Source organism: Lonchura striata, chromosome 2 (assembly GCF_046129695.1).
Source record: "Lonchura striata isolate bLonStr1 chromosome 2, bLonStr1.mat, whole genome shotgun sequence".
NCBI classification, from domain to species: domain Eukaryota; kingdom Metazoa; phylum Chordata; class Aves; order Passeriformes; family Estrildidae; genus Lonchura; species Lonchura striata.
The window spans coordinates 555,779-581,631 of NC_134604.1; the positions used below are offsets into that span (position 1 = coordinate 555,779).

General features: G+C 39.4%; 1 protein-coding gene across 2 annotated transcripts in view; it reads right to left on the bottom strand.

The window, feature by feature from the left end:
• ABI3BP (ABI family member 3 binding protein) overlaps nucleotides 1–25,312 on the bottom strand; it is a 113,161-nt gene extending 87,849 nt beyond the window's left edge. For both annotated transcript variants that reach the window (XM_077790913.1, XM_077790914.1), the window contains exons 1-2: nucleotides 25,151–25,312; nucleotides 4,023–4,202 (exon numbers count right to left, since the gene is read on the bottom strand). In XM_077790913.1, coding sequence (XP_077647039.1) covers nucleotides 4,023–4,202; nucleotides 25,151–25,226 — 256 coding nt within the window. In that variant the 5' untranslated portion in view covers nucleotides 25,227–25,312. The remainder of the gene's footprint in view (nucleotides 1–4,022; nucleotides 4,203–25,150) is intronic.
• Between the last annotated feature and the right edge of the window lie 541 nt (nucleotides 25,313–25,853).

Below are 25,853 nucleotides of genomic sequence, written 5' to 3' on the forward strand. Positions count from 1 at the left end.
TGGGTCCATCCACCTTTTTATTAGAGTATCAGAATTAACATCTTGATCTCTTTTGACACTGAATAGCTTTCATGACCAAAAATTTTGGTGTTTACTGTCATGTGAGCACATAAAGCACATTCAGCACAAACCACACCTGGTGTCCTGAAACAGAGGCATCATTCTTGGAAACAAACTTTGCTGCTGCCTTGTCATTGACTTTTCAGTATGATTCAGATCAATCTACCAGTGCATGAAGCTGCTCAAGACTTTGCTGCCAGCAGAAACTCATCACAAGTTCAGGAAACCCAACAGAATCCTTTTCTCCTTGTCCATGCCCCCTGCAGGCAGATCCCAATTTATTGATAATGTTATCCAATTGCTGCCTCAGTTACTATATAATTTGCAAAACAAAGGGAAACCAGAAATTTTAAGATAAGAATTACTGCAGGGAGGTGCTGAATATTTTAATGGATGAAATGTAAGTGAATGTCACACATTGTTGTACAAAATCATGTATTTCTTCTGAAAATCCTAGGAAATGTCATGTTCTTAATAATTTCTTTAAAAATATATCCATCTATAGACATGTAATTTTATTAATTAATACATCTGCTGACTTCAATTTTCCTGTTAAAGAATCATGAAAGGTGTGTGACCCAGCAGAAAAGCTGACAATAAATTTCATATTAATCTACAATGGGTGGGTTGGAAATATGGAATTTGTGGGCAATATGGAATTTCTATATATTAGAATTACATATTGTTGCATATGGAAGATGACATGCAATAATACATAATTGCATAATGCATGCAATTATGTATTATTGCATGTCATCTTCCATATTTCAGTTCCAACTGGGGACAATTATCCCAAATACTGATTATGCTGCTCCATTAACAAAGCCAGGGTTGCAGAACTAAATCAAGGAAATGTGGAAATGTCTGCAAGACATTCATTCTACCTTGTAGATCTATACTCCTCGTTAAGGAGAAATTATATTTTAAAAGACTGATGCATTTTAGGAAGGGAATAATGACTTATATGTGAAGCCCTGTGTGCTATCTTACATTGGCCTAACACCTACATTAATGCCTTTTTTTTTAGTAGGGTCTACAGCTGATAGTGTATCTGTACGATTTTTTCCTTAAAAATTTTTACAGAATAAACAATTTTCATGCATCTTCCATTTTCCTGGATCTAATCTCTCTCCCAGGGGATTATATTCCACAGCATTGCTCCTTAATGCATTAGAGAAACATACATACCTTTTAGAGAGTAACAAATGCCCTTAAATGTCTATTTCTGATATTTACCTTTCGGCTACAAACCAATTTAAGGTTGTGATCATAGTCCCTAAATTGACTGGGAAAGGTTTCTCTTTCCATGAACCACTAAAACTGACAAGAAGGGAGGAAGCATTAAATTAGTCTTGCTCTAAAGAGACCACATTAAATTTTCATGTTTGGAACCACTTCTTCCACATTCTGCTCAACAAAAGCCTCATCTACCACTGTTTATAGGGAAGCCTATAAACTCACTTTCTGTAAAATTCAGGTAAGTCAAAGCATGAGAGGACCAAAAAGGAGTTCTCAGGGCAAAAATGAATGTTTTTTGTACAAACCTAGTTGTTTTCACTGTGGAAAAGTGTGTGGAACACACTGAAGCCCATTCTCAGAGTGTGCACGTGGATCACTAGAACATCTAGAACGTGGGATAGATAACCTTGAGTGTGAAATTTCAAAGTACATTGTTTTAATATGAAGATAACGTACTAGGCCAACTTCATCATATATGAGATGCACTAGTAGCACAAAGATAATCTGAGATTTTTCAGCAATAGGTTCTAGGGGGTTTATATCTTTGGCATATTTCTTGAGAGTATTTTTGTTGCCCCTCTACAACATCTTGCTTTTTCTAAAATCAATATAAAGTGTATGCTGGAGCTGAGGGCTCTGGCTGCCACAATAAAACTTAATCTTTGTTCCTAGAACTGAGAACCATTCTGCAATTCTTCCATTTCTGCCAGCAGCTGATCCCTAAATACGGTGGGGAGGAGGGCGTGTGCCAGCAATCACTCTGTCTTCATTTCTGCCCCACCAGCCACTCTAAGGCAGAGCCAAAAGCACAACTGATGTTTATTGCTTTAGCTCGTGTTCCACACACATTTGGAAAGCACAGTCAGACTGCAGTTCAATGCTGTGTTGAATATTTGTGAAATGGGAAAGATTATGCACTCTCTGCTTCCAATAAACAAGTCCCCAGGGCATTCAATCTAAAAACCCTAAATCTCTCAACTAAAAGCAACAGCTCCAATAAACATACTGGTAATTGACTTAAATAAAGTTTGCAACTTGAAGGACATATTGCTGATAACTTCTTTTACTCCTGTCTTTTCAAAGACAACATTTTCTGAAGGTTAGAAATGCTTGTCGTGCTATCTATATTATTTGTATTTTGCACATTTAGTTACTGGACATTCAGAACTCACAAGCATAGATTTATTGTCACAAGGAAACAGACCACTTCTATTAGCAGGAGGGAGATAAAATTTTGATATTATTCTCCTTTGAAATAATCATAAGGAAGAGTAGTCCTCAACATTTGTGCTTTTCCCTCTCCAGAGACCCTGCAGCAAATGGATATGCATGTGGCCAGTGCTCTGATGTGCTGTGGAAATAAAAAAAGGTGCCTAGATTCCAGCCATTAACTGTTATGGTTGAAGCTATAAAATATCAATATACCTGAAATTCCAGGTGACCTTGAGCTTTCAGTTTTCAGTTTTGCAAAAGATTAGTTTTAAAAGCTTTTATTAAATAGGGAGTGCAAATGATCTTACACAATGTTACATTCTGTCCTTTTTTTGCTCTTCCCTAAGATCTCTGAGTTCCTGAAAAATGTTAATTCTCACTACAGCTGCAAAAGGCATTGTTATGCCTAATGCACAGTGTACCACAGAAAATCCTGCACATCATTCTTAGTGAACTGATTCAAAATTCACACAATCAGGTAAGCCAGACCTAGCTTAAGCAATAGTTATGAAGTCAAACACTGGATAGAATTATAGAGAGATTCCAGGTGTACCAACTCATGGAAAGGAAAGTTAACCTTTGCCACAGTGATCCTGTCAGTCTCTAATATCTTAATTATTCCATGTCTAATATCTCATTTCTTCAGTTTTTATCTTGAAGCAGTTTCCATCTTGGAGCAGACACCCACAATGGCCTTAACTGACCACATCAAAAACATGGCAATTATTACTTCTGTGCTTATGCATCCTTTCCTCCCCTTGCTTTACACCAAGATCACAAGCTTTACAATGATGAGGGTAAATGGATTCATTTTAGGCTAGAAAAGCTTAAAGAAATCAATAGGAAAATCCTTAGGGATTTAACAGATTTCTCAGAAGGTCAAATCAGAAGGATAAATCGATGTTTTAATAATAGATTCTTCCTTCTCCCTATTCCAGATAACAGGATACAGCATTCTTGACATGCTTTAATCTCTTCCATAGAACAGCTCATGGAATTCCATCAGTAATGTCTGACATGGGAGTTAGAGGTTAATCTACAACAGGTAATACTGGAATAGATCCCAACAAGAAAAGGCATCATGTTAACATGAGTATTTGTGTCAAAAGGAATCAACCACACAATTCTCAAGCCTGTGCCACTGCTTATTCTATTATTTGTTAAAAGCATGCATATTTCCCTCATATTCTACTTAACAGCTGCTTCTTTAGGCAAACCATCCCATTTGATCTGTGATGTCTTCAAGTATAGTGCAGGCTCTCGCTAAAACAAAAATCCTGAAAACAAATACAAGTAAGCAAAATTTCCACACAAGAACTAGTTTTCTCCTTGAAGGATCTACTAATTCCATTTTCCACTGAAATTCTTGACAGCAACCTTAAATAAGCACAAAGAAACAGTGAGCAACAACCCAATAAAACAACAAATCGGGTGAACAAAAGATTCTTATTCTCCTCAGTCTCTTCACATAATTCATTACAACAACAGCATGCAAAGCAAATACGTCTTACCAAGTTCTGTTACATAGTTTTTTCCTTCTGAAGGTAAAGGAATGTACTGATTAGAAAAGAAGTTGTTTCCATAACCCAGGACAAAGCCTTCTAGCTTGGTGCCTTGACTTGGCCGGAGATACCTCATGCAAACCGTGTCCTCTGTGGCATTGATCTGAACCTTCAGGCTCTGCCTTTTCACTGGGAGAGGAAAAACAGGAGATCAGAGTGCATTCCCTTGCCACCACACACTCAGCAATGAAACATTAATGAAAATATAGCAATATATTGGTTGTTTAATTTGCTAATAGCACGCAACTGAAAAAATTCTTACAGGTGATGTCCCCTGGAAACACAGTGTATTTCTAGAAGTGAACTAACAGCCATCTATAACAGTGCTTGCCAACATGACTGTTTTTCCACTAGTTTAGCATTATCATTTGCTTTAACATCTATAACTGTAGTAGTAAAACCATGCATGAAGTAAGTGGAAAAAATGCCAAATGTTTTTTCCTTTAAATGCAAGACTTATAGTCATATTAGCCATATGTAGGACCCATAGGAGAGAAAGGTACAAGTTTTTGGCTTGATTTTTTTTTTTGATTCTTAGGAGAAAATATGAAGTTGTAAAATTAAGTTAACCAGTTAATCACACTCAAAAATTATAGTAGAGGATAAACAGTAACTAGATCCAAATAAATCTTCTACAATTTTTTTCCCCTTTGTTGGGCTGGAAATGTAATTTTGTATTTGGAATTACACCAGGACACCTAACTAACATACTTTACTCAAAACTACGAAGAAACTCTTTTTAAACATTCATTTTTATGCTTTCCAGAGGAACAGCACATAAAGTAAGAAACATCTTGTATATCCATCTGCAAAAATTTAACTTGTAGCAATAGAGAATGACTTCACAACAGAATAACTAACTTTTTAGGCTATAAGTTGGTGTTTTGGCTTCTTCTTGGTGGGGTAAGGGAGGATTGGCTTTTTCCTTTTCCTTCCTTGGTATGTACAATTTTAGTACTCCCTTGTTACTGTTAGGCCTATCATATTTTCAGAATTGTTGAATTGCTGGCTTTTCCCCAAACTTACAACAGCAGCACTAGCCTAGTACATTTTGGGTTGTTATTTCTCTTCACAGTCTCAAAACATAAATTTTTTATCCCCAGCAGATTTTCAGGCATCTGTCCAGTCATGAGGGCTGAAATTAACTTATCAGAAGAAAACAGAATTTTGGACAATAAAATTTACTTCAGGAATTAAATCCTGAAGAAAAACTAAGAGAACCAGGAGATAAATGATAAATAATATAGCATTGAATAATAGGATAGAGTGACATTAACTTTCCCTCTCTCTCTTTCTTTTTCTTTTTTTCTTTTTCTTTCTTTCTTTTTCTTTCTTTCTCTCATTTCTTTTTCTTTATTTTCTCTCCTTTCTTTCTTTCTCTCTCTTTCTCTCTTTTTCTTCTCTCTCTCTCTCTCAGTAATTGCCGACTGATATTCCAACCTTCTCTAGACAAGTACATTCTGATTCTCTGGTATCACCCCAACACACCCTGCTTTTTGAAGAGAAACTCTAATGACCAGAGTTGCCAAGAGACCAAACCCCTCACTGTGTTTTAGTAGACAATTTGAGCATCTGCAGTTGTCTGCACACAGAATGTAAAGCCTTAAGCCAACTCTTTATGCCTCTTCCCTTTACCAAAAGAAGTGTACAAGTAAAATTGATGGAAAACATCTGCCTCCCTTCCTTTATCTAAAGGCTGATCAAGAAAAATCCTTCAGCCAGGAAACTGTCACAACTTTCCAAAAGCAGCCCTGCCAGGTTCCAGAGGACTGCAAGGCTTCTAGAAAACTCAGTTCTCTGGCACGCTCAGCAGAGCAACACCTTCGTGGGGAAAGGGTGGCAGTGGCTTTAATCTCCATGACATCCTGCTCTTTAATTTCAGCACACAGGGCTGCTGAGAATGGGCAACTCTGAATATTGACAGGGCTGCAGACAGCACAAACCAGGGAGAAATCACAACACACTTCAAATACCTCTAATGGGCTTCAGAAAGACACTGAGTAAAAACTGGCAACAAAATTTAGGATTATTATATCTGACTGACAGTAAGATACATCTGTTTAAATTATGGATTCTTCAAAACCCATTAAGCATGATTGAAATTATGGTCTCCTGGTTTCTATTGGGTATTCATGTCTAAGAACAAAATAAAACTTACGGAACTTAATTCAAATATGGTCATTTGATTTCCATAATAGATTTCTTAATCAGTCTCAGACCCGAATTTACCAAAAAAAAAATTGGAGAAGATCTATTTAATTTTAAATTTACAATAATTTAATTCAATTTTCCCCCACAATTGTATCTACGTATCTCTCAGTTATACTTTACATCAATTTGAAGACTTAATTCTATTTCAAGATTATATTCAACTGGGTCTGATTTCAGTTAGATAGATACATTGATTATTCATAAGCAGACAATTATAGTGACAAAGAGTCTTGATTTTATTAAAGCCTTAAAACTCTCAGTGAGGTTTCTACAATTAGAAAGCTTAAATGGGATCCCAAAACAGTAGTAGCTTTGAGATAAGACCCTTTAGGCCTCTTTTATATAGCTAGCATATCAAAACCACCAAGAGAGCTTTTAAAATCAAAGACAGTTCTAGCAGAAAATAAACAGAAATAATATATTAAAAAAAAAAAAAAAAGAGAATAAGGCAGTAAAGAAGAAAAAGAGATGAACTTGAAATATAAAAAAATAAATCCTCATCCTCACCACCCTGTCTTGACAGGGCAGGTCATTTTCCTGTAATTTACTTTTAAGTACAGTGATGGCCTGCATAGCAAAAAGTATTGCAGAGTCCCTGTAGAATTTAGGAAAAAAAATTAAGAAAAAAATTATTTAGGTTGGAAAAGACCATCAAGATCATAAAGTTCAACCATAACCCAGCACTGTCAAGCCCACCACTAAACCATGTCCCCAGGTGCCACAACCACACAACTTTCAGACACCTCCAGGGATGGTGCCTCAAACATCGTCAGTCTGTTCCAAAGTTTCATGACCCTTTTGGTGAAGATATTTTTCCTAGTATCCAATCTAAAGCTCCCCTGGCACAATTTGAGGCCATTTGACCTTGTCATGTTACTTGAGAGAAGAGGCTGACCCCCCTGTTGCCCCTACACCCTCCTTTCAGGCAGTTGTAGAGGTAAGGTCCCCCCGAGCTTCCTTTTCTCCAGCTCCCTCAACAACTCCTCAAGACTTTTGGTCCAGTCCCTTCACCATCTTTGTGGCCCTTCTGGGGACACCTTCAGCTCCTCAACATCTTTCTGGCAGAGAGGGACCCCAAACTTAGTATAGGATTTAGAGTGCAGCCCTGCCAGCGCCAAGCGCAGGGGTGGCCATCCCTGTCCTGCTTGGCTTGGCACACCCTGGCTGAGAAAGGCCAGGCTTCCACGGGGCTCTCGGCCACCTGGGAACGCCCTGGCTCTGCTGCTGACCAGCATTTCCAAATCTTCTCCCCAGGCAGCTTTGGGCTGTCATGAGCTGGGTGCAGGATCAGCATTTGCCTCCTTGAAGGCACACAGTATCTACAACCTTTCCCTCATCCATAAGTGTGTGACCTCGTCATGAGAGGAGATCAGGTGAGGCAAGCAGGACCTGTCTTTCCTAATCCTGACCCAAAGAGCAGCAAAGAGCAAGGCAGACAAATCTCCTCCTTCACTGGAACTTAGCTGCGTGTTTTTCGGGGAAAATAACCGCTAAAGCAACAACACAGATGCCACACTTCATATGACTAAACCACATTCCTATTCGTGTGCATTCCAGCATCACTGAAAAAGAGGGATGAGTATTAGCTGGTAAAACAATAAATGACCCGTTTCTGGAAGCATATGAACAGAAGAGGAGCAACCAAGGACAAGGAGAGCTCAATCCTACGTGCTGCACAGACACTGCCAGTGAAGTCAAGAGAGGGCCAGCCTGGAGCAAGGTGGATATAAATGATATCTTAGTATGAATTTTCTCAGTAAATGGGGACTGTCCCCAGGAGCATATTAGCAATATAGATTTTATTTGTGTCACTCTCACAGTGTTTTGAACAACTAACCAGGAAAGCATTCTCATTCTGAGTAATATGTCTCTTTTAGTCATCACTCAGATAAACATTCATTAAATATGACTGGATGGGCAAGGGAAGTCATAGGAATTTAACTTTTACGATACTGTGGTAAAAATCTACTTGATTTGAGAAAATAATTTTGTCATATTAGGATTCCAAGAGACCTTTTTTCCCTGCATCTCCTTGATGAAAAGCTTGAATGATAAACTAGATGCCCTCTAATTCAATTTATTTGTGTCAGCTTTTGGCATTTGTTAGTGAAACCCTGCTCTTAAGTATTTGCATTTGTATTGTAATTCTTTTACATTGAGGCCATTTCCAAATGAAAGATTTTGAGATCTATAGCCATCTCTGAAACACAATCTTTCCCTCCATGCTTGCCAACAGAAATTCCACACTGATCTGCAAGTATTCTCTTCAACAAAAGTCAGTTGATGGCCAAGATCAGCAGGAGAAACTGTGCAAAGCACAGCTGAAGTAACAGCACATAAGTGCATCAGAGCACTGGGAGAGTTGGAATCACTGAGGAAAGGAGTCTGCCTATACTGGGAGAGAATGAAAAACAGCTTAATAATGAATCAGCTGCATCATAAGAGAACCAGCCACCACCAGCTCTTCAGAAAGAAGAAAATAGGTACCAATGGCCCAAAAAATCCAGCTCAAGAACTATAGTTTGGCTAGCTGGGATGTATAGACAACAGGAGACAAAGACAAGCAAATATTGAAACTTTTAAAAGTTTAAATGCTATTTTCACTCTTATCAGGAATCTACTGTGTGCTTTAAGTGTGCATAGTCTGTAGTGATCAAGTACAACCCTATTTTTTGTTTTTATCCATAGAGTGAGGATCCTTGAACTCTGCCCTACAAAACTAGAGGGTGAATACAGCTGTAGTGTATTACAGTAAATTTGGCTTTGTTGCCAGAATTCCTTTTGCCTTACATTGAAACTGTTTACTTTCCACCATTTCAAAGATTTTAAGGGGCATGAAGGCAAGACCCAGCACTGCCTCCCAGAGTGATAGACAAATGAAGTGTGCCTTATGAAAATATATTAGCACCATCTATTTGTGAGCACTACCTCATTTATTCAAATCGTTCACAGCAGTGCTTTGATTTTTCCAAATCTGGTGTCATAGTACCACCAGGCAAGTTTTCAACAATAATCTGAAACTATGAAACTTTTATTTTCTGCTCTTTTATATTTTTGCATTTATTTTGGCTGCCAAACATAGAGAAATATTGGTTGTTTGGCTGCAACCCAAATATATCTTAAAATGGGAAACATTTAAAAATAGTTCTGTTTCTATGTACTACAATAAACAAGACACACTTCTAAAGCAGCCACAAGCACAGAATAATGGAATAACTTAGGGTGGAAGGAACTTCTCTAAGTCATCTAGTTCAACTCCCTGCCTAAAGCAGAGCTCAAGTTGCTCAGGGCCACATCCAGCTGAGTCTTGAACACCTCTGAGGACACAGATTCCATAATATCTCTGGGGTAATCTGCTTCAGTGCTTAGCATACTTCTGTTTAAAAAAAAGTCCTAATATCTAACTGGAATTTCCCGTATTCCAGTTTGTGCCCAGTGCCTCTTGCCAAATCACTCTGCACTTCTGCAGAAAATCTGTCTTTGTATTCTCCAATAAGATAGCTGAGGATCCTTTCTCATGAGAGATTGCATCAATCACTAAGGTTCCTAGCCATGACATTCACATTCACAAATACTGTGAATGATGAAAGTAGGTGCCATATAAAAAGGGCAACCAAGAATACCTTTTTAGGGGAGGGTGAGCTTACAGCCTTGCATGAAGTTTTGTCATTTACAAATGAAGTTCCCCAATATTTTTTTTTTTTTTAAGTATTATTATGCCTACACAAGCCTAACATTGCTTCAGAAGAATAGGCTGTCAACATACAGCAGCTAACTCTGCAAAACACAAACAAGCATGTCTATCTACAAAAACCTGACTCTTGAGCTCTCACCTTACACTTTCAAACTACTTCCATTTCAAAGAGGGCAACTTTTCTTTTCAAAATTACTTTTTATTTGACTTAATAAAGTAATGACCCTTAATTTTAGGGTGCAAAGATAAAAAAAATCTGGTATTAAACTTGGGATCCTATTTCAGTGGTCCAACTCCCAATTCTACCTTCCATTCTGCAGAACATTTTTCATTATTTATTAAAATAGGAAACAAAACTGAAAACAAGAAAGAAAACTGTGGTTTGAAAATAACCAAGCCTGCAGCTCTGATGGAAAGGGGAACTGTCTTTGAAAACTTCTTTTGTATGATTTTAAAGAACCTGACCTGGCTCCTCTTGTGGGATTCAGTTTTTTTTTTTTTTAAACCTTACAAAATTCAGCTACTTTTTTTGTGTCCAGTTAGTAAACATAGTTTGGTGTTTGATGGTAAAAATTTATAAAATTCAACATTGAAAAATTTAACATTGTTGAAGGATAAGGACAAAACCAAGTCTATTCATTATTTTCAATGCACCTTTGAACCTCCTTCAAGTTGAAGAATCATTGATTGATAATACTTTTAAAATGAACAGTGCATAAATTTAAAGGGACAAGACAAAAACTACTTGTTAATAAAACAACCTGAAAAACTTACTTCAGTTTAGATTATGTATCACTTATTTGCAGTAGGATAAAGCTTAACTTTGATATGATGTCTTTAGGCTCTCCAGGGTCATGTTCCCCTGGCTCTACTCTCAAAGCTCCTTATTTATTGTTGTTTTTTCCAGACTGGCCTGGTATGTATTTTTCAGGATGTAATTTCACCTGGACAGAGCTGATGAGACAGTGACTGCATCTTGCCCAGAAGAGCTGTCTTTCCAACCCTGGCTCCTACTCCTGTCCAAGGAAACAAGTCCAAGGCAACTCCACCCAGGCTGGGCTATGAAGGAAACTGTCCTGGCCAAAGAACCTGACAGATTCTGCATAAATATATTCAATAAAGGCAAGCAGAAGACTGTGGGGAGCAAGGAGAATCTCACAAATTCTCTAGGTCTAACCCTCTTTTTTAAAGCCTTTAAAGAGCATCAGCCAGTGCAAACACTAAATGAGAAATGTGGCCTTTGAACGTGGCCTCACACAAGGTCGTCATACTTGAGAGCTGATCAGCTGAATAAAATCAGAGACTTTCTTTAATAACCTCTCCTCAGTGGGAAAAGCTCTACAAAACACAAAGAACTTGAGCAGGTGAAGAATTCAAATGCTGTTGGACTGGCCCTGCCCATAGACTTCAAATGTATTGGAGCAATTGGTGTTAAAGCCACAGACCTGAATGCAGGGAGCTCTTACACCTGAGTTCTGAGCAGGCAGTGCATTATCACTGCCACGAGCGGGCAGTGCATTATCACTGCCACGAGCGGGCAGTGCATTATCACTGCCACGAGCAGGCAGTGCATTATCACTGCCAGAAACAGGCAGTGCATTATCACTGCCACGAGCGGGCAGTGCATTATCCCTGCCACGAGCGGGCAGTGCATTATCCCTGCCACGAGCAGGCAGTGCATTATCACTGCCAGAAACAGGCAGTGCATTATCACTGCCACGAGCTGGCAGTGCATTATCACTGCCACGAGCGGGCAGTGCATTATCACTGCCACGAGCAGGCAGTGCATTATCACTGCCAGAAGCAGGCAGTGCCTTATCACTGCATTATCGCTGCCACGAGCAGGCAGTGCATTATCGCTGCCACGAGCAGGCAGTGCATTATCACTGCCAGAAGCAGGCAGTGCATTATCGCTGCCACGAGCAGGCAGTGCATTATCACTGCCACGAGCGGGCAGTGCATTATCACTGCCACGAGCGGGCAGTGCATTATCCCTGCCACGAGCGGGCAGTGCATTATCACTGCCATGAGCGGGCAGTGCATTATCACTGCCACGAGCAGGCAGTGCATTATCACTGCCATGAGCGGGCAGTGCATTATCGCTGCCACGAGCGGGCAGTGCATTATCACTGCCATGAGCAGGCAGTGCATTATCACTGCCACGAGCGGGCAGTGCATTATCACTGCCACGAGCAGGCAGTGCATTATCACTGCCAGAAACAGGCAGTGCATTATCACTGCCACGAGCGGGCAGTGCATTATCCCTGCCACGAGCGGGCAGTGCATTATCCCTGCCACGAGCAGGCAGTGCATTATCACTGCCAGAAACAGGCAGTGCATTATCACTGCCACGAGCGGGCAGTGCATTATCACTGCCACGAGCAGGCAGTGCATTATCACTGCCAGAAGCAGGCAGTGCCTTATCACTGCATTATCGCTGCCACGAGCAGGCAGTGCATTATCGCTGCCACGAGCAGGCAGTGCATTATCACTGCCAGAAGCAGGCAGTGCATTATCGCTGCCACGAGCAGGCAGTGCATTATCACTGCCACGAGCGGGCAGTGCATTATCACTGCCACGAGCGGGCAGTGCATTATCCCTGCCACGAGCGGGCAGTGCATTATCACTGCCATGAGCGGGCAGTGCATTATCACTGCCACGAGCAGGCAGTGCATTATCACTGCCATGAGCGGGCAGTGCATTATCGCTGCCACGAGCGGGCAGTGCATTATCACTGCCATGAGCAGGCAGTGCATTATCACTGCCACGAGCGGGCAGTGCATTATCACTGCCATGAGCAGGCAGTGCATTATCACTGCATTATCGCTGCCACGAGCAGGCAGTGCATTATCCCTGCCACGAGCAGGCAGTGCATTATCACTGCCAGAAGCAGGCAGTGCATTATCACTGCCACTGCCCGCTCAGTGCTGGCATCTCCACTCCCTCCAGCCACCTTTCATTTGCAAGTATCAGTGCATTTCTGAAGTGTTGAAAATCAAAGGCATCACAAAAAACCCTGGTTGGAACTGCAGTCTCCTCTGCATCCGTGAGAAGAGTGAGGACACCACACTTTACAATCAGGATGTTGATGTTTATTGCTGAGTGCACAGGCAATCTGCTACGTGGGTTACCCAGGCTGTAGAGAGGGACTCATTTCCTACAGCAAATTTGAAGTCTGTTCCTTACATGTGATCACCATTTATTATACCACAATACATTTTTTTTTTTTTTCACTCTGTGACAACACATCTGGGAATCTTTTGAAACCCTTTGGGAGGAATCATTCAAAAGAAGAATATCAAAATAACCAACAGCATGAAAGTATGAATTCTATGGTGTAGAATTTATTAAGGCAGCTCCAAAGCAACAGTTTAAAAAAACCTCAAGCAGTAATAAAATGAAATTTGCATGTTTATCTGTATTAATAGAACAAAATAGGTAGTCATACACTGAAATCCTCTTCTGTGATAAGTATTACTTTATTTGCCTTAATCCAAGCAAAATAAAGAGCAAGTTTTTAGCCGAGTATGCTATAACATTGGGTTAGATGATTTTAAAGCTTTGTTTAACTTTGTTTTACCTCCTTCTCTCATAACGCACATGGTTATTTTTTAGGGACAAACCTGCTTAAAGATAGTAGTATTTAGACAGCTAGGAGGATTTACAAGCTGTAGTAATAGAATAAATTTGAAACCAGCATGTACTTTCAATCCTTTAGTTGTAAATTAAGTCTCAGAATCCCCAACATGTCTAGGTATGTTTCAAAATTGTTATCTTCTCTATTTTAAATCTGAAGAATGGTTCTCAGTCCTTTTATGCATTAGTTCTCACTTCTAATAAGGTCTCTTATCACTAATAGATAAATACATAGAGCACTGCAAAACAGACCATCTTGATAAATTCAGGAAAAAATCAAATTCAATGACTCGAGGTACAGAATATATTACCCAGGAAAGAAGCCTGAGAAAGTAGGAGTCATTGAGCTTGGAGAAAAAGTACATAGATATGAAAACAGTATCCAAATACATATGGCAAGCAAACAAAGCCATGTGGAAAAGCAGTATAAATTATTTCTGCTCCATATATGTAAAGGCAAGTGACAAACTGCAGCAAGGAAGATACTGGAAAACTGATACAGGGAGCTACACTCTAGAATAAACTGTCTTGGAATAAGAACAAGGTGGTCAAAATGAGCTCAGGAAGTCTTATTTCAGCCCTATGTTTCCTTGTAAAAGTTACTATTTTTCCCATTGAAGGCTACTACTTTTGTTCTGCACATCTAGATATTCACCATAAAACCTCAAGGAGGGCTGCCCTCCTCCAGGATTCTACTTCCTATCTCTAACACACAGAAAATGAAAATCCAGTAAGGCATGGCCTCTTCAGTATGGAGATAAGCATTAGAGAACTGACAGGGAGAAGTAAGATTATTTTGTTATGTGAGATGAGAAAAACATCTCAGCACAATTAATTGAGTAAAGGCAAGAAGGAGCATCCAGGAAACTGCAAGCTGCTGTCCCTAGCCTCAGCCACCAGGAACAGTCACACCTATGCACAGGATGAACAAGGAGGTGGTTTGGAACAGCCAGAGCAATTTCATCAAGGCCAGGCTGTCTGGCAAAGCCTGCTGCCTTCTGCAATGTTATTCCGGGCTTTGCATACAATGGGAAAGGGGTGAACAACATTTACTTCAACTTTGGCACAGTTTCCACAGGCATCCTTTGTGTCAGACTGCAGAAATGCAGACTGGGCACCCACATTACAGAGGAGATGAAAAACTGGGTTCAAGGAATAGCAGTCAGTGGTAAAAAATCCCAAGTCCCTTCTGATACCTCTTTGATATTGCTTCAGAAGCTCTTTCTGGTTCTCAAGCAACATCCAGTGTAATTCCTGTACTCATTTCAGTGAGGGAGAAGGTTCTGTGCTTTGTGTACACCTAGGACAAAATTTGGGTCATGGAAAAGAATAGAGGCAGGTGAGTTGTCCACAATGACCTGCTTTGGAATTGAAGGGAAAAAAACAACATGCAGAAGCCTGTTCAGAAATGGGTGACATTCTGTTTATACAAGTCCCCCACTATGCTGTGTGTAGTCAAAGCAAGAATTTTTAAAATAATATGCAAAAAATTGGAAATTGAATGGGATTATCCTTTTTCTGAAGTCACGACGGTTTTCCACCTCCAGCATTGCAACCTGCATATGATCACACAAAATAAATGCGCTCTCTGCTCAAAATAACACCCAAGACATACAGGGCTTCAAATAGAGCAAGGATTAATAGCTCTGAATGTCACTTGGCAAAGGTGCTTGCAATATTCTGTGTTAACTTTGGAATAAATTCCCCACTTTTAAGAAGCAGACAGATGATAAAGCAATTAAATATCTGAAGCACACATAAGAATTCTTGGGGTGTGTTGGATATCAAATGCTAAACTCAGAAAGGGTAAGAAAACTCTGTCAGTAACAAAAGCAGTACTGAAATATTAAATTCTATTGTGCTTGGACAACTATGATTTGGGCTAGTCAATGGAGCTTTGTCTGTCAACAAAGCTTTTAGCCAGTTACTTTCCTTCCATTTAGAAAGCTGTAGACACAAACAAACAAACAAACAAAATGTAAATTTAAAAAAAATTGCCCTAGTTTTCCAAAAGAGTAGTCAAAATAAAGTGGCTTCACTTTATTTTATATACTTTCTTGCTTTGTTCCTGGTCTCTGAACTGAACGCTCTCACACATGTCTGTGACACTTGCTGGACACAGCCCAGTCCTATAAGGATTCATTCCAACTGCACATAGTTTTTCCAGCTGGAAAATGTATCTCATCCTGCACCATTAGATGAGACAGATCTCAGGACTGATGACCTGGCTTCTTACTACTACTCTAAAATAAACCCAACAAAAATCCCAACAGATTAAGAAAAATCAGAGGTGATCCTTTTAATCTTCTTCTATATTGTTTCACATTTTGAGTTTGCAGAGATCAAAGGAAAGATTCTACAGTTCAAACACATTGGAGAAAATAAGCAACAAATTGCCAGTACATCTTTAATTTTAAAAAGTACTAATAAATACTTCATAAGTTTAGAATGTATTAATGAGTTCCTAAATTTGACAGAAATTATTTTTTTATGAACTCTATGAACACATTGTGAACAAGAAGCATTGTTATCTTAAGAAAACTGAAATATGAAGTCAATGGTTCTAAATCAGTGGACTACAGAAAATAATGGTCACCAAACTAAATAAGCATACAACATGTAAAATAAAAGCTATGTCTGTGATCAAGCGAGTACTAAGAGAAGACAAATACTTATTTTTGACAATGAAGGTGTTTAATCTTTTCTCCCACATATTTCCCTTCCTACCCAGGACATGGCATAGAGTTCATGCTCTCTGACTATATTTCCAAATTCTTTTTCTGTTACATCACCTGCTCTATTTCCACCATGTTGCTTTTTATCTACAGAGATGAAAGAAAGCTGCAGGAAGTAATCTCTCCTTCCTACCTATCTTTCTATGTCTATATTATTTTTTAAAATAAATTCTCCAGCCAGCATTTCATTGAAAGAGGAATGCCAGTAATGAATCCTATCAGCCACTCAAAAGGAAGGCTTATGAAAATTTTGGGGTGGGATACGGGCACACACATCTATGCACAAAACCACCAGCTAAGCAATCTTTGTAGACCTGACTTTGCATTTTCACTTGTGCTTTTCTCAGGCATTTATCCAAATGCTCATGGAGAATTTATGGTATGTAGGAAGCTGTGCCTCTCTCATTACTGATCTTGTAACCCAGTGTGCAGTAGATTACATTAATTCCCAAGGAATGCTCTCTGACTTAAGAGTGTATTAAGCACATAAATAATGCTTCACAACTTCAGAGTTTTTAAATGAGATGGTCTTCCCTGTGCCAGTTTTTTTTACAACTGACAAGTGTTTTAATACTACAAAAACAAATTATTGAAAAAAAATCCAGAAGGGCCAGGTCATGGAAAAAATTATTCACAATGCCTGAAGTTTCAACAGGGCAACGACATCTATTCCCTATAAGTAACTTTTCTACATCCTTTATTCTAGGAGCAACCTCACACTGCCTTCAAATAAGTACAATAATAGCATATGATCTCCCTTGCTAATTGCTGTAAGCATTTCTGAGGGGAAAGGGAACACAATAAACATCTGTTACATTACTGAGAAACTGCTTTCTAAGAATCCATGGCTGTACATTAACAACATACTGATGCTTTTATCAACTGCTATTTGCTCACGTTACCAAAATTGTGAGAGTACAGGGGATTGATGAGAGTGTGAAATATTAAGAGATAATATTTGATGTAATGCATTTACCAAAAGCAAATGAGCAAGATGCCACACTGCCTTTGTGTGTGCCTCAGTGTACTAGAGTGTGAAATCAATCATGATGCAAGTGCAAGGTGTGTAAAGATTTTCCAATGGAGCAAAAATCCCCAAATCTGCCACAATTCTAAAGAAGTTCTTCAGCTACAATTAATTGCATAATTAGTATTTTCATCTTTTGGGAAAGAAATCTTATTTCTGTTTACACAGATTTGATTAACAAAGGACATAAATCACCTCCTACTCCATAATACTGAGTCACATCAGATGTACCAGCTACTGAAGAGCACTGAATATCCAAAACAAGCAAGAAGACATTTTTATTAGAATTTCCAGGTTCTGTGTTCCTCAGAACTAAACCAAAGACCAAGAAGGAAGGCTGAAGAGATGCAGTACTGGTGCCTGTCAGATCACAGCTAAAAGCTGGTGCCCATCTGGAAGGCAGCAAGTGATGAGCTGCCACTGTGGAGCAATTCCATAGTCATGATCACACAGTAAAGGTCTCTTAATTAGTTTTATGACAAAATGAGACCTATTGTTTAAAGGTGAGTAAGAAACCTCACCACTGTTACTTGAGTCAGCTCTCCACCAAACTAAGCCTGGCTGCAGCCCTTCCCTCACTGGGAAATGAGCTGCACACTGTGCTATAAATAAAAACCCTGCCCTGCCATTGAATCCAACTACTTCAGGGTTTGCATGAGCCACAGAATGGAACTCTGCCAAACGTTCAGGTCAGACAGTGGAATTTTCTATTATTTGTATCTCAGAGCTCAATTTCTTATCAACTTTCAGACTATTGCACCCATGCCTTTGTTCTCAGTGTATGTTTGTTTATGTTGTACAGACACTGCGATTTCAAAAGAACAGTGATAAGCAATAAAGCCTGAAAGTCTTGTGATTTTCTCAGTGTGCATTTTTCTTGTTCATGTATAGGCTTGAAGTGTGGTAATGAGGTAATGTAAAATGCCAGAAAATGCTTTAACTTCGAAGTCAGAAAAGGATCTTCTGGGACATTTCAAGCATACATGTTTGTATTTTTGAACCAGCCACAATTTTATGTGTTCTAAAATTACTCCAGACTTCTCCAGCACAGAAAGAAAAATCAAAGTGAATAATTAACATAAAGCAGATATTGCAAGCAGTTGACAAAAGAAGAACAGTCTTTTCCAAATGTGAGGTTAAAAATAATGTTATCCCACATACACTCTCAGTCCTTTAAAACTGGCCAGGTTCCCAAACTATTAATTATGTAAACTCATATCAAGCATTCTGTGGCCATTTATAGATTCATAAATTAATGTCACAACTGCAGGTGATTGGAAAGAATCTTTTCCTACTCTATTGAATTGTGCTGTTCCTAAGCAGGTTTTAAGAATAATGCAAAACTTCAGAACTATATAAAAATGCTGGAATAGCCCTTAAAAATTCCCTCATACTTTGACAATCCATTTTGCCATCAACTCTTCAGCTTGAGAAAGAGTATAGAATTACAATTTCTTTTTAAGACTGCAGTGACACCCTAGTGTTAGCACACGCCATACATACACAAAATAAATAAAAATCCAATCATATGCAGAGGTTTGGGCACTTCATTAAGCTGGGTTTTATCAAAGTGGATTTCTTCACATGGAGCCCTGATGACATGCTTGTTCAAGGTAAACAGTATTTATATAAGAGCCACTGAACAACTAGCCTAAGCAAAATTATTACTGCAATTGCCTCATTTATTTTTCTTCCAGAATATGCTCTCAATAATACTAAATTATTGCGAAGTGTTAGACCCCAGCAACAATTCCAAAGCATTTTAGAAAACACAAGTTATATTTTGTCTTCCAACCTCTGAACAAGTGCAGTAAAGCTTCCCTCCAGACTGGGAGAAAAGTAGTTTTCCTCTTATAAAAGAGCATTCTCTACCTCCCTGCCTTTAGGTCTAGAATCTTCATCATGAGAGCCCCAACTCTTTACCAGCATTTTATTCAGCAGCTCTGAATGGGTGAAGACTGTGCTGATAATCTTACTGCACCCATCCTTCCATAACCTTGTCTGGACACCTGCACACTTTGATGAAGCAGTGAGTGCCAAAACATTTAATTCTGGTGACCATAACTACAATCATGACTTCATGAACAGTGGAAAGCCACTTGCTGGTTCAAAACTTGACCTGTTTTTTCGTCCCCTTGATATGCCACACACTAGTTTGCTCAAGTGAGGAGGTTCAGAGCTGATACAGCCTGAGTAAAATGGCACATGGTTGTTATGTTTTGAGGGATGGCAGTACTGGAAAAGTTGGCTCAGTCCTTGCCCATACAAAAGTTTAGTTCATGATGCTGCCAGTAGTCATCTTCACAACCACCACTCTCACAGCACAATAAGGCAAATACTCAGAAAGCAAACTGGCCTTACATACGCACTGTCCTGTATCATAGAAAAAGCTATTTTTAACTAAGACCATTTGAACTCAGGCAGGTCAAGCAAGTCTGAGTAGCATCTGGCCTGTGTCCAGCTGCCCTTTTCCCCTTGGGAAGACTCTGCAGGCTGGGCTGTCATGCCAGTGGCACCTATTTCAGGCTGCAGGCTGGCCAGAGCACAAATACCTGCTTCTGCTCTCACCAGGACTCACCACGCCAGCGAGAGGGACTCCAGCTCTCTTCTGCAAGAGGCAGTAGTCAAGAACGCTCCACAGCAACAAATCTGTCTTGCTCACAAACAATTTCAAGTCTGCACTTGAATTCCCCCAAGGAAAATAAACCCAATAGGAGTTGCATGAACAGTTCTGACTGTGGCAGGTCGCTGCTAGCCCCTTTTCCCCCTGGAGCAGACAGAGGTTTTTGTTTCCACACGCAGTGTGCAGTGCACACCTGGGGAGTCCAAAAGGTCCAAAGAAACCCCAAACCCATTGTCCATCCACTGTATCAGCAGATACACAGACCATACCACCCACACAGAGGAGGTTATGCCAGGACTGAGCCCGCAGCTCTCCTCCCAAGTGAATTCTGCAGCTTCTCCTTCTGGAGCAGCCAGAGCCGGGGGTTTATGAAGGAGGGTTGAAAACTAAGGTTCAAAAGGAGATACTTGGGAACACGAAAATTGAAATGAAGAGGTGGAAGTTTATACAGATTACCCAGCAGTGAGATAATTTTGGAGGCGTTCATATGCCGTGGAATTTAATTCTGGCAGAATCCACCCATATGTATCATCACAATGTTGCACCACTGCTTGTGCCAATACAAAAATGGAATTCTGGTATTACAGATTATCTTTGAACTCGGAAGCCTGACACTCAGTACTGGTTTTGATATGTTTATGTGTGAGCCTAGAACACAACTGTCTGCATGATAAGATAAATTTGATTAAATGAACTGTTATAACTGTTACATTCTTATGGGCTGTTTTCACTCTCAGCAAGACTCAGCCAAATTTGCCATGACATATCTAGTGACTGAAAACCCTTGTCACTCTATTACACCAGATAAAGGATTCATTTTAAATTTCCTGTTGGACTTGTCACTTACGTGCCATTAAACATAAGAAAATAGTTCTCAAAAAAACCCAAATTAATTTTGCACTTCTGCTTCCAGACACAACAAAAAATGAAGTTAAATCATTTAGTTCAAACCGGTTCTTCTTCATAAGAACGTTTTTTAAACGTTAATGCATGGTGCATTTTGAAAAATAGTTCCCAGAAAGATGTTTTGTAAACCAACGGGATAGTAACATATAAACTACATGTCATTTCAATCCTTTTGTGATATTTTGATACGCCAGCTTCATTGCATGCTCAAAACCCCACAACTTCCAGAAGACTTTTCCCTGTCTTACAGTTTTTGCCCTGCCACCCTACAGCTACCAAAGGGGTGATTCTAGCAGGAAGGGACAGGGCAGCACAAAAGTTTAAAGTTTGGCTGTTGCAATATAATAACTGTGATACAGTGAAATAACTCTACATTGTTTTAACTGTTTGACACTAGTAAATGAAAACACATGCTCTGCTTAGTGAGATGTATTACGTAATACAGCATAGCCAGCAAACTTAGCTAGGAATAAAATTAGTCTACTCCTTTTCTCAAATGTCAGAGTTTGGGAGTCTACTGTAAAAACAGCTTTCACTCTAAAAGAGATGTCAGTTATAATTACCTTAAGCAGAAATATTAGCTAGTAGCTATCTACAATATCAGACCAAACATATTCAGTACTTCCAAAGAAAGAAACAAATACTCAGTGCAAAACAACTCTTCTTCCCACTTAACCCCACTGCTGACAACTGTAGATACAAGGAAGTTTTGGATCTGGTTTTCCCTACAGGACTCTGTAAATCAGGCTTTTCCACATGGCCCCCTAAGAAATGTCAAATCCATATTGTTTTTCCCTAAGAAGACGGCAACCAGGAGAAAGCCAAATTAGGGTTTCCTTGGACAGCAGAGTAGGATAGTCCTGGAAAGTAGAGCCAGGATGGACCTGAATTCCACTGTACCTGATGACTAATTCAAATAGTAGGAAAACCACAGTGGTCAGAAACAGCCCTGAAAAAAACCCAGAAAAAACATTAAGACTTTTTTTTTTTAATAACTTCCTAAAACTGATATTTTATAAGACAAGATCAACCCCAAATTCTTTTCAGCTCTAACAAAGTAAAACAGAACATGAAGGTAGACAAAAGCTATCAGAAACAGAGAATGTAGTGAAAAAACACATTTCCATGTGCCTCTGCTGTAACTGGAAAGTCAAGTGACAAAATCAAAAACATGAAATGCTTTACCAAACACTAAGAATTTATTCTTCAGCTGTTCCTTCAACAATTGTATCAGCTCCAACTGGAAAGATGACAGTGAAACACAGTTTATAAAGCAGCACAATCTTGTGGATTATGTCCTGTAACTTGTTTATTCTGGATTCTGTAGCTTTGTTTTCTCATCTCTGTCTCAGATGTGGGATGCTCTGCTTACCAACTCATTCTCTAAAGGCAATTCTTTTTGTCTCTACTTAATTCCTGTCCAGAGAGACAACACTGAGCTCTTTAAGAATGGAACTTTTCTTTTTCTTTATGCAGAACCATAAAAATTAGAGCATGTTTCCATCCATCAATACAGCAGAACATTGTTGAACTTTAGAATCATGGCATTGGCATAATGGCATAATGAGGGAGACAAAAACAAATAGAAAAATTCTAATGAGAAGAAAACTTTAGAGGCTCAATGAAGTTGAACAGCCAGCTGCTGAAATACTGGATGAAATGTCATCTGTAATGGCACCAGCACCCTTCACTGTGCTGCTCTCTGGCCCCTCACTCAGTATCCAAAGGCAGAATTTTTTCAGCAAGTGATCCCCCAGATGAAACACAAACATAAGTGTAAAAACCCCACTGCCTTCATAATAAAACACACTACCCACCAGCCCTCCTTTCCCAGTTATATTGTCTTTCCTTATTCTTAGTATTCCTCCAACAATACCTTAATCTTTGAAGTCAAAACAATGAAAGAATTCATTAATAAAAACCACTCTTTTGAGAACAGCAATAATATTTCCTTTTCATCCTAGTAAAACACACACGTGTGGAGGTGAAAGTACAAAAAATACATGGAAAAAGGAGCAATCAGTGTTCCAGCCTCCTGGGCAGCACATTTGCAGCCTCTCACACAGCTCTGGAAGTCTCTGTGCTGGCTCCGTTCCTCTGCAGCTGCAGGAGGCAAGATGTTCCTTCCACCTTGTGCCAGTGAAAGGAAATCCCAGCCCATGAGACAGAGGGTCAGGGTGTTGCACCTCTGGGAGAGAAGATGTGAGCAGCAGAATGGCAAAGTGCTGGTAGGAAGGGCAAGATTTACCCTGGTAGCCTGTTCCCACATGTACCTGCGCCAGCAGAAAGCGAGTTTGGCTGGATTGCGCTCCAAGTCATGAACTTGATCCCACTGCTCTCCAGAGAGCAAGGGTGACTCTGAAACCTCACTTGCATGCTTTGGGACTCAAAGAGCACAGGAGTTCACTGGAATTTAAGCTTGCATAGCAAGGCAGAGAAGCCCTCTTAAAACAGAATATTATCAGTACATATTTTCATTTTTAAAACCCTTTAAGATCCACATACGCTCTTTGCTTACAAAAAAGGTCTGTAGTTCCTATCAAACAAGACAATGCTGTAGAAGGCAATCCTTTGGACATTTTCACATAGCAGCTAAGTACTAATACACTTGTTTTTCCAATGCAATTCTTTGTAAAGAGTAACTGGAGAGGCAGCTACAAACAAAAGAATTAGGCTGATGTTTCCACACTGCAAGGGGAGAATCTTTAAAAAAGCTATTTCACTGAAAAGAAATGAAGTTTCCACCTGCAGCTTTATGCATTTGGCAAACAGAACCTCACTTCTGCAATGTTATTTTAGGACAGAAAAAAACGCATGCCAGAATTAATCTTGCAGTGGATTAGAAGCTTTGTCTGAATTTCACAGTTAGCATAAACTTAGAGCAGCTATTCTACAGTAGTGAGCAGAAAGTCCAGTGAAACCATTTTTAAAAAGACAAGCACTGGAAAAGTTCATTCCCTCAGTCTAGGCAATGCATACAAGATTCCTGTCTGGTCAACATAATCCTCTCTTCAATCCTTTTGTCACAAAACTAAATTCTTAGAGTTAGCTTGACTTGAACTGCATTTCTGTTACTCACAGACTACACACTGTTCCACTATTACCAGTATACAGAAAACTCACATTGGCTCCAGAAGAGGAGATCAAAAGAAAGATAATTTCAAAAGAACATCATTATAGAGAAGAAAGAAAAATAATGACATTCTACCAAAAAAAAAAAAAAAAAAAAAAAAAAAAAAGTCTCTTAAGGAGGGATGGAGGTGAAAAGTCACCTCAACTCCCCAAAATACCTTTAGGTTTCCCTTCTATGAAAGAGAATCTCCTAGGAATCCCTCAAAGTGCCTATTTATTAATAAACACTCTCATAATTAAATCACAGGTTCCTCTAAATGTCAGTGGCTGCAGGAGAATGCAGATGCAAAATGCATTACAGAGCACAGTGGACTCAGGCAAGCACTTCCACAAAGTGAGAGCAAAATGTGCTCTACAGAAACAGTTGTGAAACTGCTGCCTCTGTGCCAAGGCACTGTGAACTGCTTTACCATCCAGATAGAGAAATATTCTTTTCATTTTATGCTATGACAGCAATAAAATACTATTAAAATGCCAATGTTATGTGTGTCACATAACCAAGGAGAAGAAGAGATCACTGCCAGCTTAGCAAATCTACTGTACCTCCAGACTCTGGGAGAAAAGAATGGTTAAACAAATATTCACACAGGTTTGGAGGGGTTTTTCTACTTGTATAAACTTTAATCAGTCATATTTCTCTCCCTCAAAATGCACACAAGCTGACTTATACTAATCAATGCCTACTGAATTGTTAAGGGTAGATATAAAGGGAAAGTATAAAAGTTCTTTCAAAGACAAAACTGAAATCTTCAACTAGTGACACAGGGCGCCTCCAAGTCATTTTGTCTTTAAGATATTAAACCACAGACCTGCACAGTGCTGTCCAAGTCACTATAAAATCATTAAAGACAGTAACTTTGCCATGATAATTCTCATTAGAAGCACAAGATAGTATGAAAAATTTAAGCTTATTTTATTCAAGAGCTTTAAGGTTGCTGTTATACCTGGATTTGCCCTTTTCCCTGACCTTCTTTCATCTTGGCAGTTACCTTTAATCGTTCCTAACATGCTGAAAGCAAATTTCCATAACAAAACACAGGCTTTAAACCTCCCCCCGAAGTCCCACAGCAGAAGAACAAACAAACCCCCAGAAAGTTGTGCACAGCTACTTGCCTCTGGGCAATTTCTGCGTGTTCCCCAGGCTCAGTGCAATACATCCACAGAAAAGGAGACAGGCAAATGTTGGCATCGTGGTCTCAGTGATGGGGCGGCAGTGCCGGGTACCAGGCAGGAGCGCTGCTCTGCATTTAAGGGAACCCTTCCCTGGGCCAGGAGGCAGCAGCCCTGGACACGAGCTTGCTCTGCACAGTGGGAGGAGACGGGGTGACATCATCCCCTCCCTCTGCAAAACGAGAATTAGCATTAAAAAATATTGTCAGCCCTGCAATAATCCTCCGGGGATGGTTGCAAGGTCTTTTCCACCACACATTACCATTTCGTTACTTACATTTCATGAAAATAAAATCATGAATAGCAAACTTTCTATTAATGGAAAACTGATCTGAGAGATATTTTCAGTGTTTTGTCCGAGAGAGCTGGACTTAAACTGCAAAAACGGCATTTGCAGTACTCAGAGAACTGTTTGCTATATTGACCTTAGTATTTTTGCAATCTCAACAGTTTTCTTAAGGTTAATTCAGGCTACTTGTGGCTTTTAGCCAGGCAAAATAAATACTAGTTTAATTTGATGTGACATTAGAAGCAGACATTGTAAATATTTATTCAGCAAAAGAACTGGACTTGAAAAATCTAAATGTCATTTTTTCACTTGTATCTAGTGTTGGCAATTTAAAAATACTTCATAATTTTCCCTTTC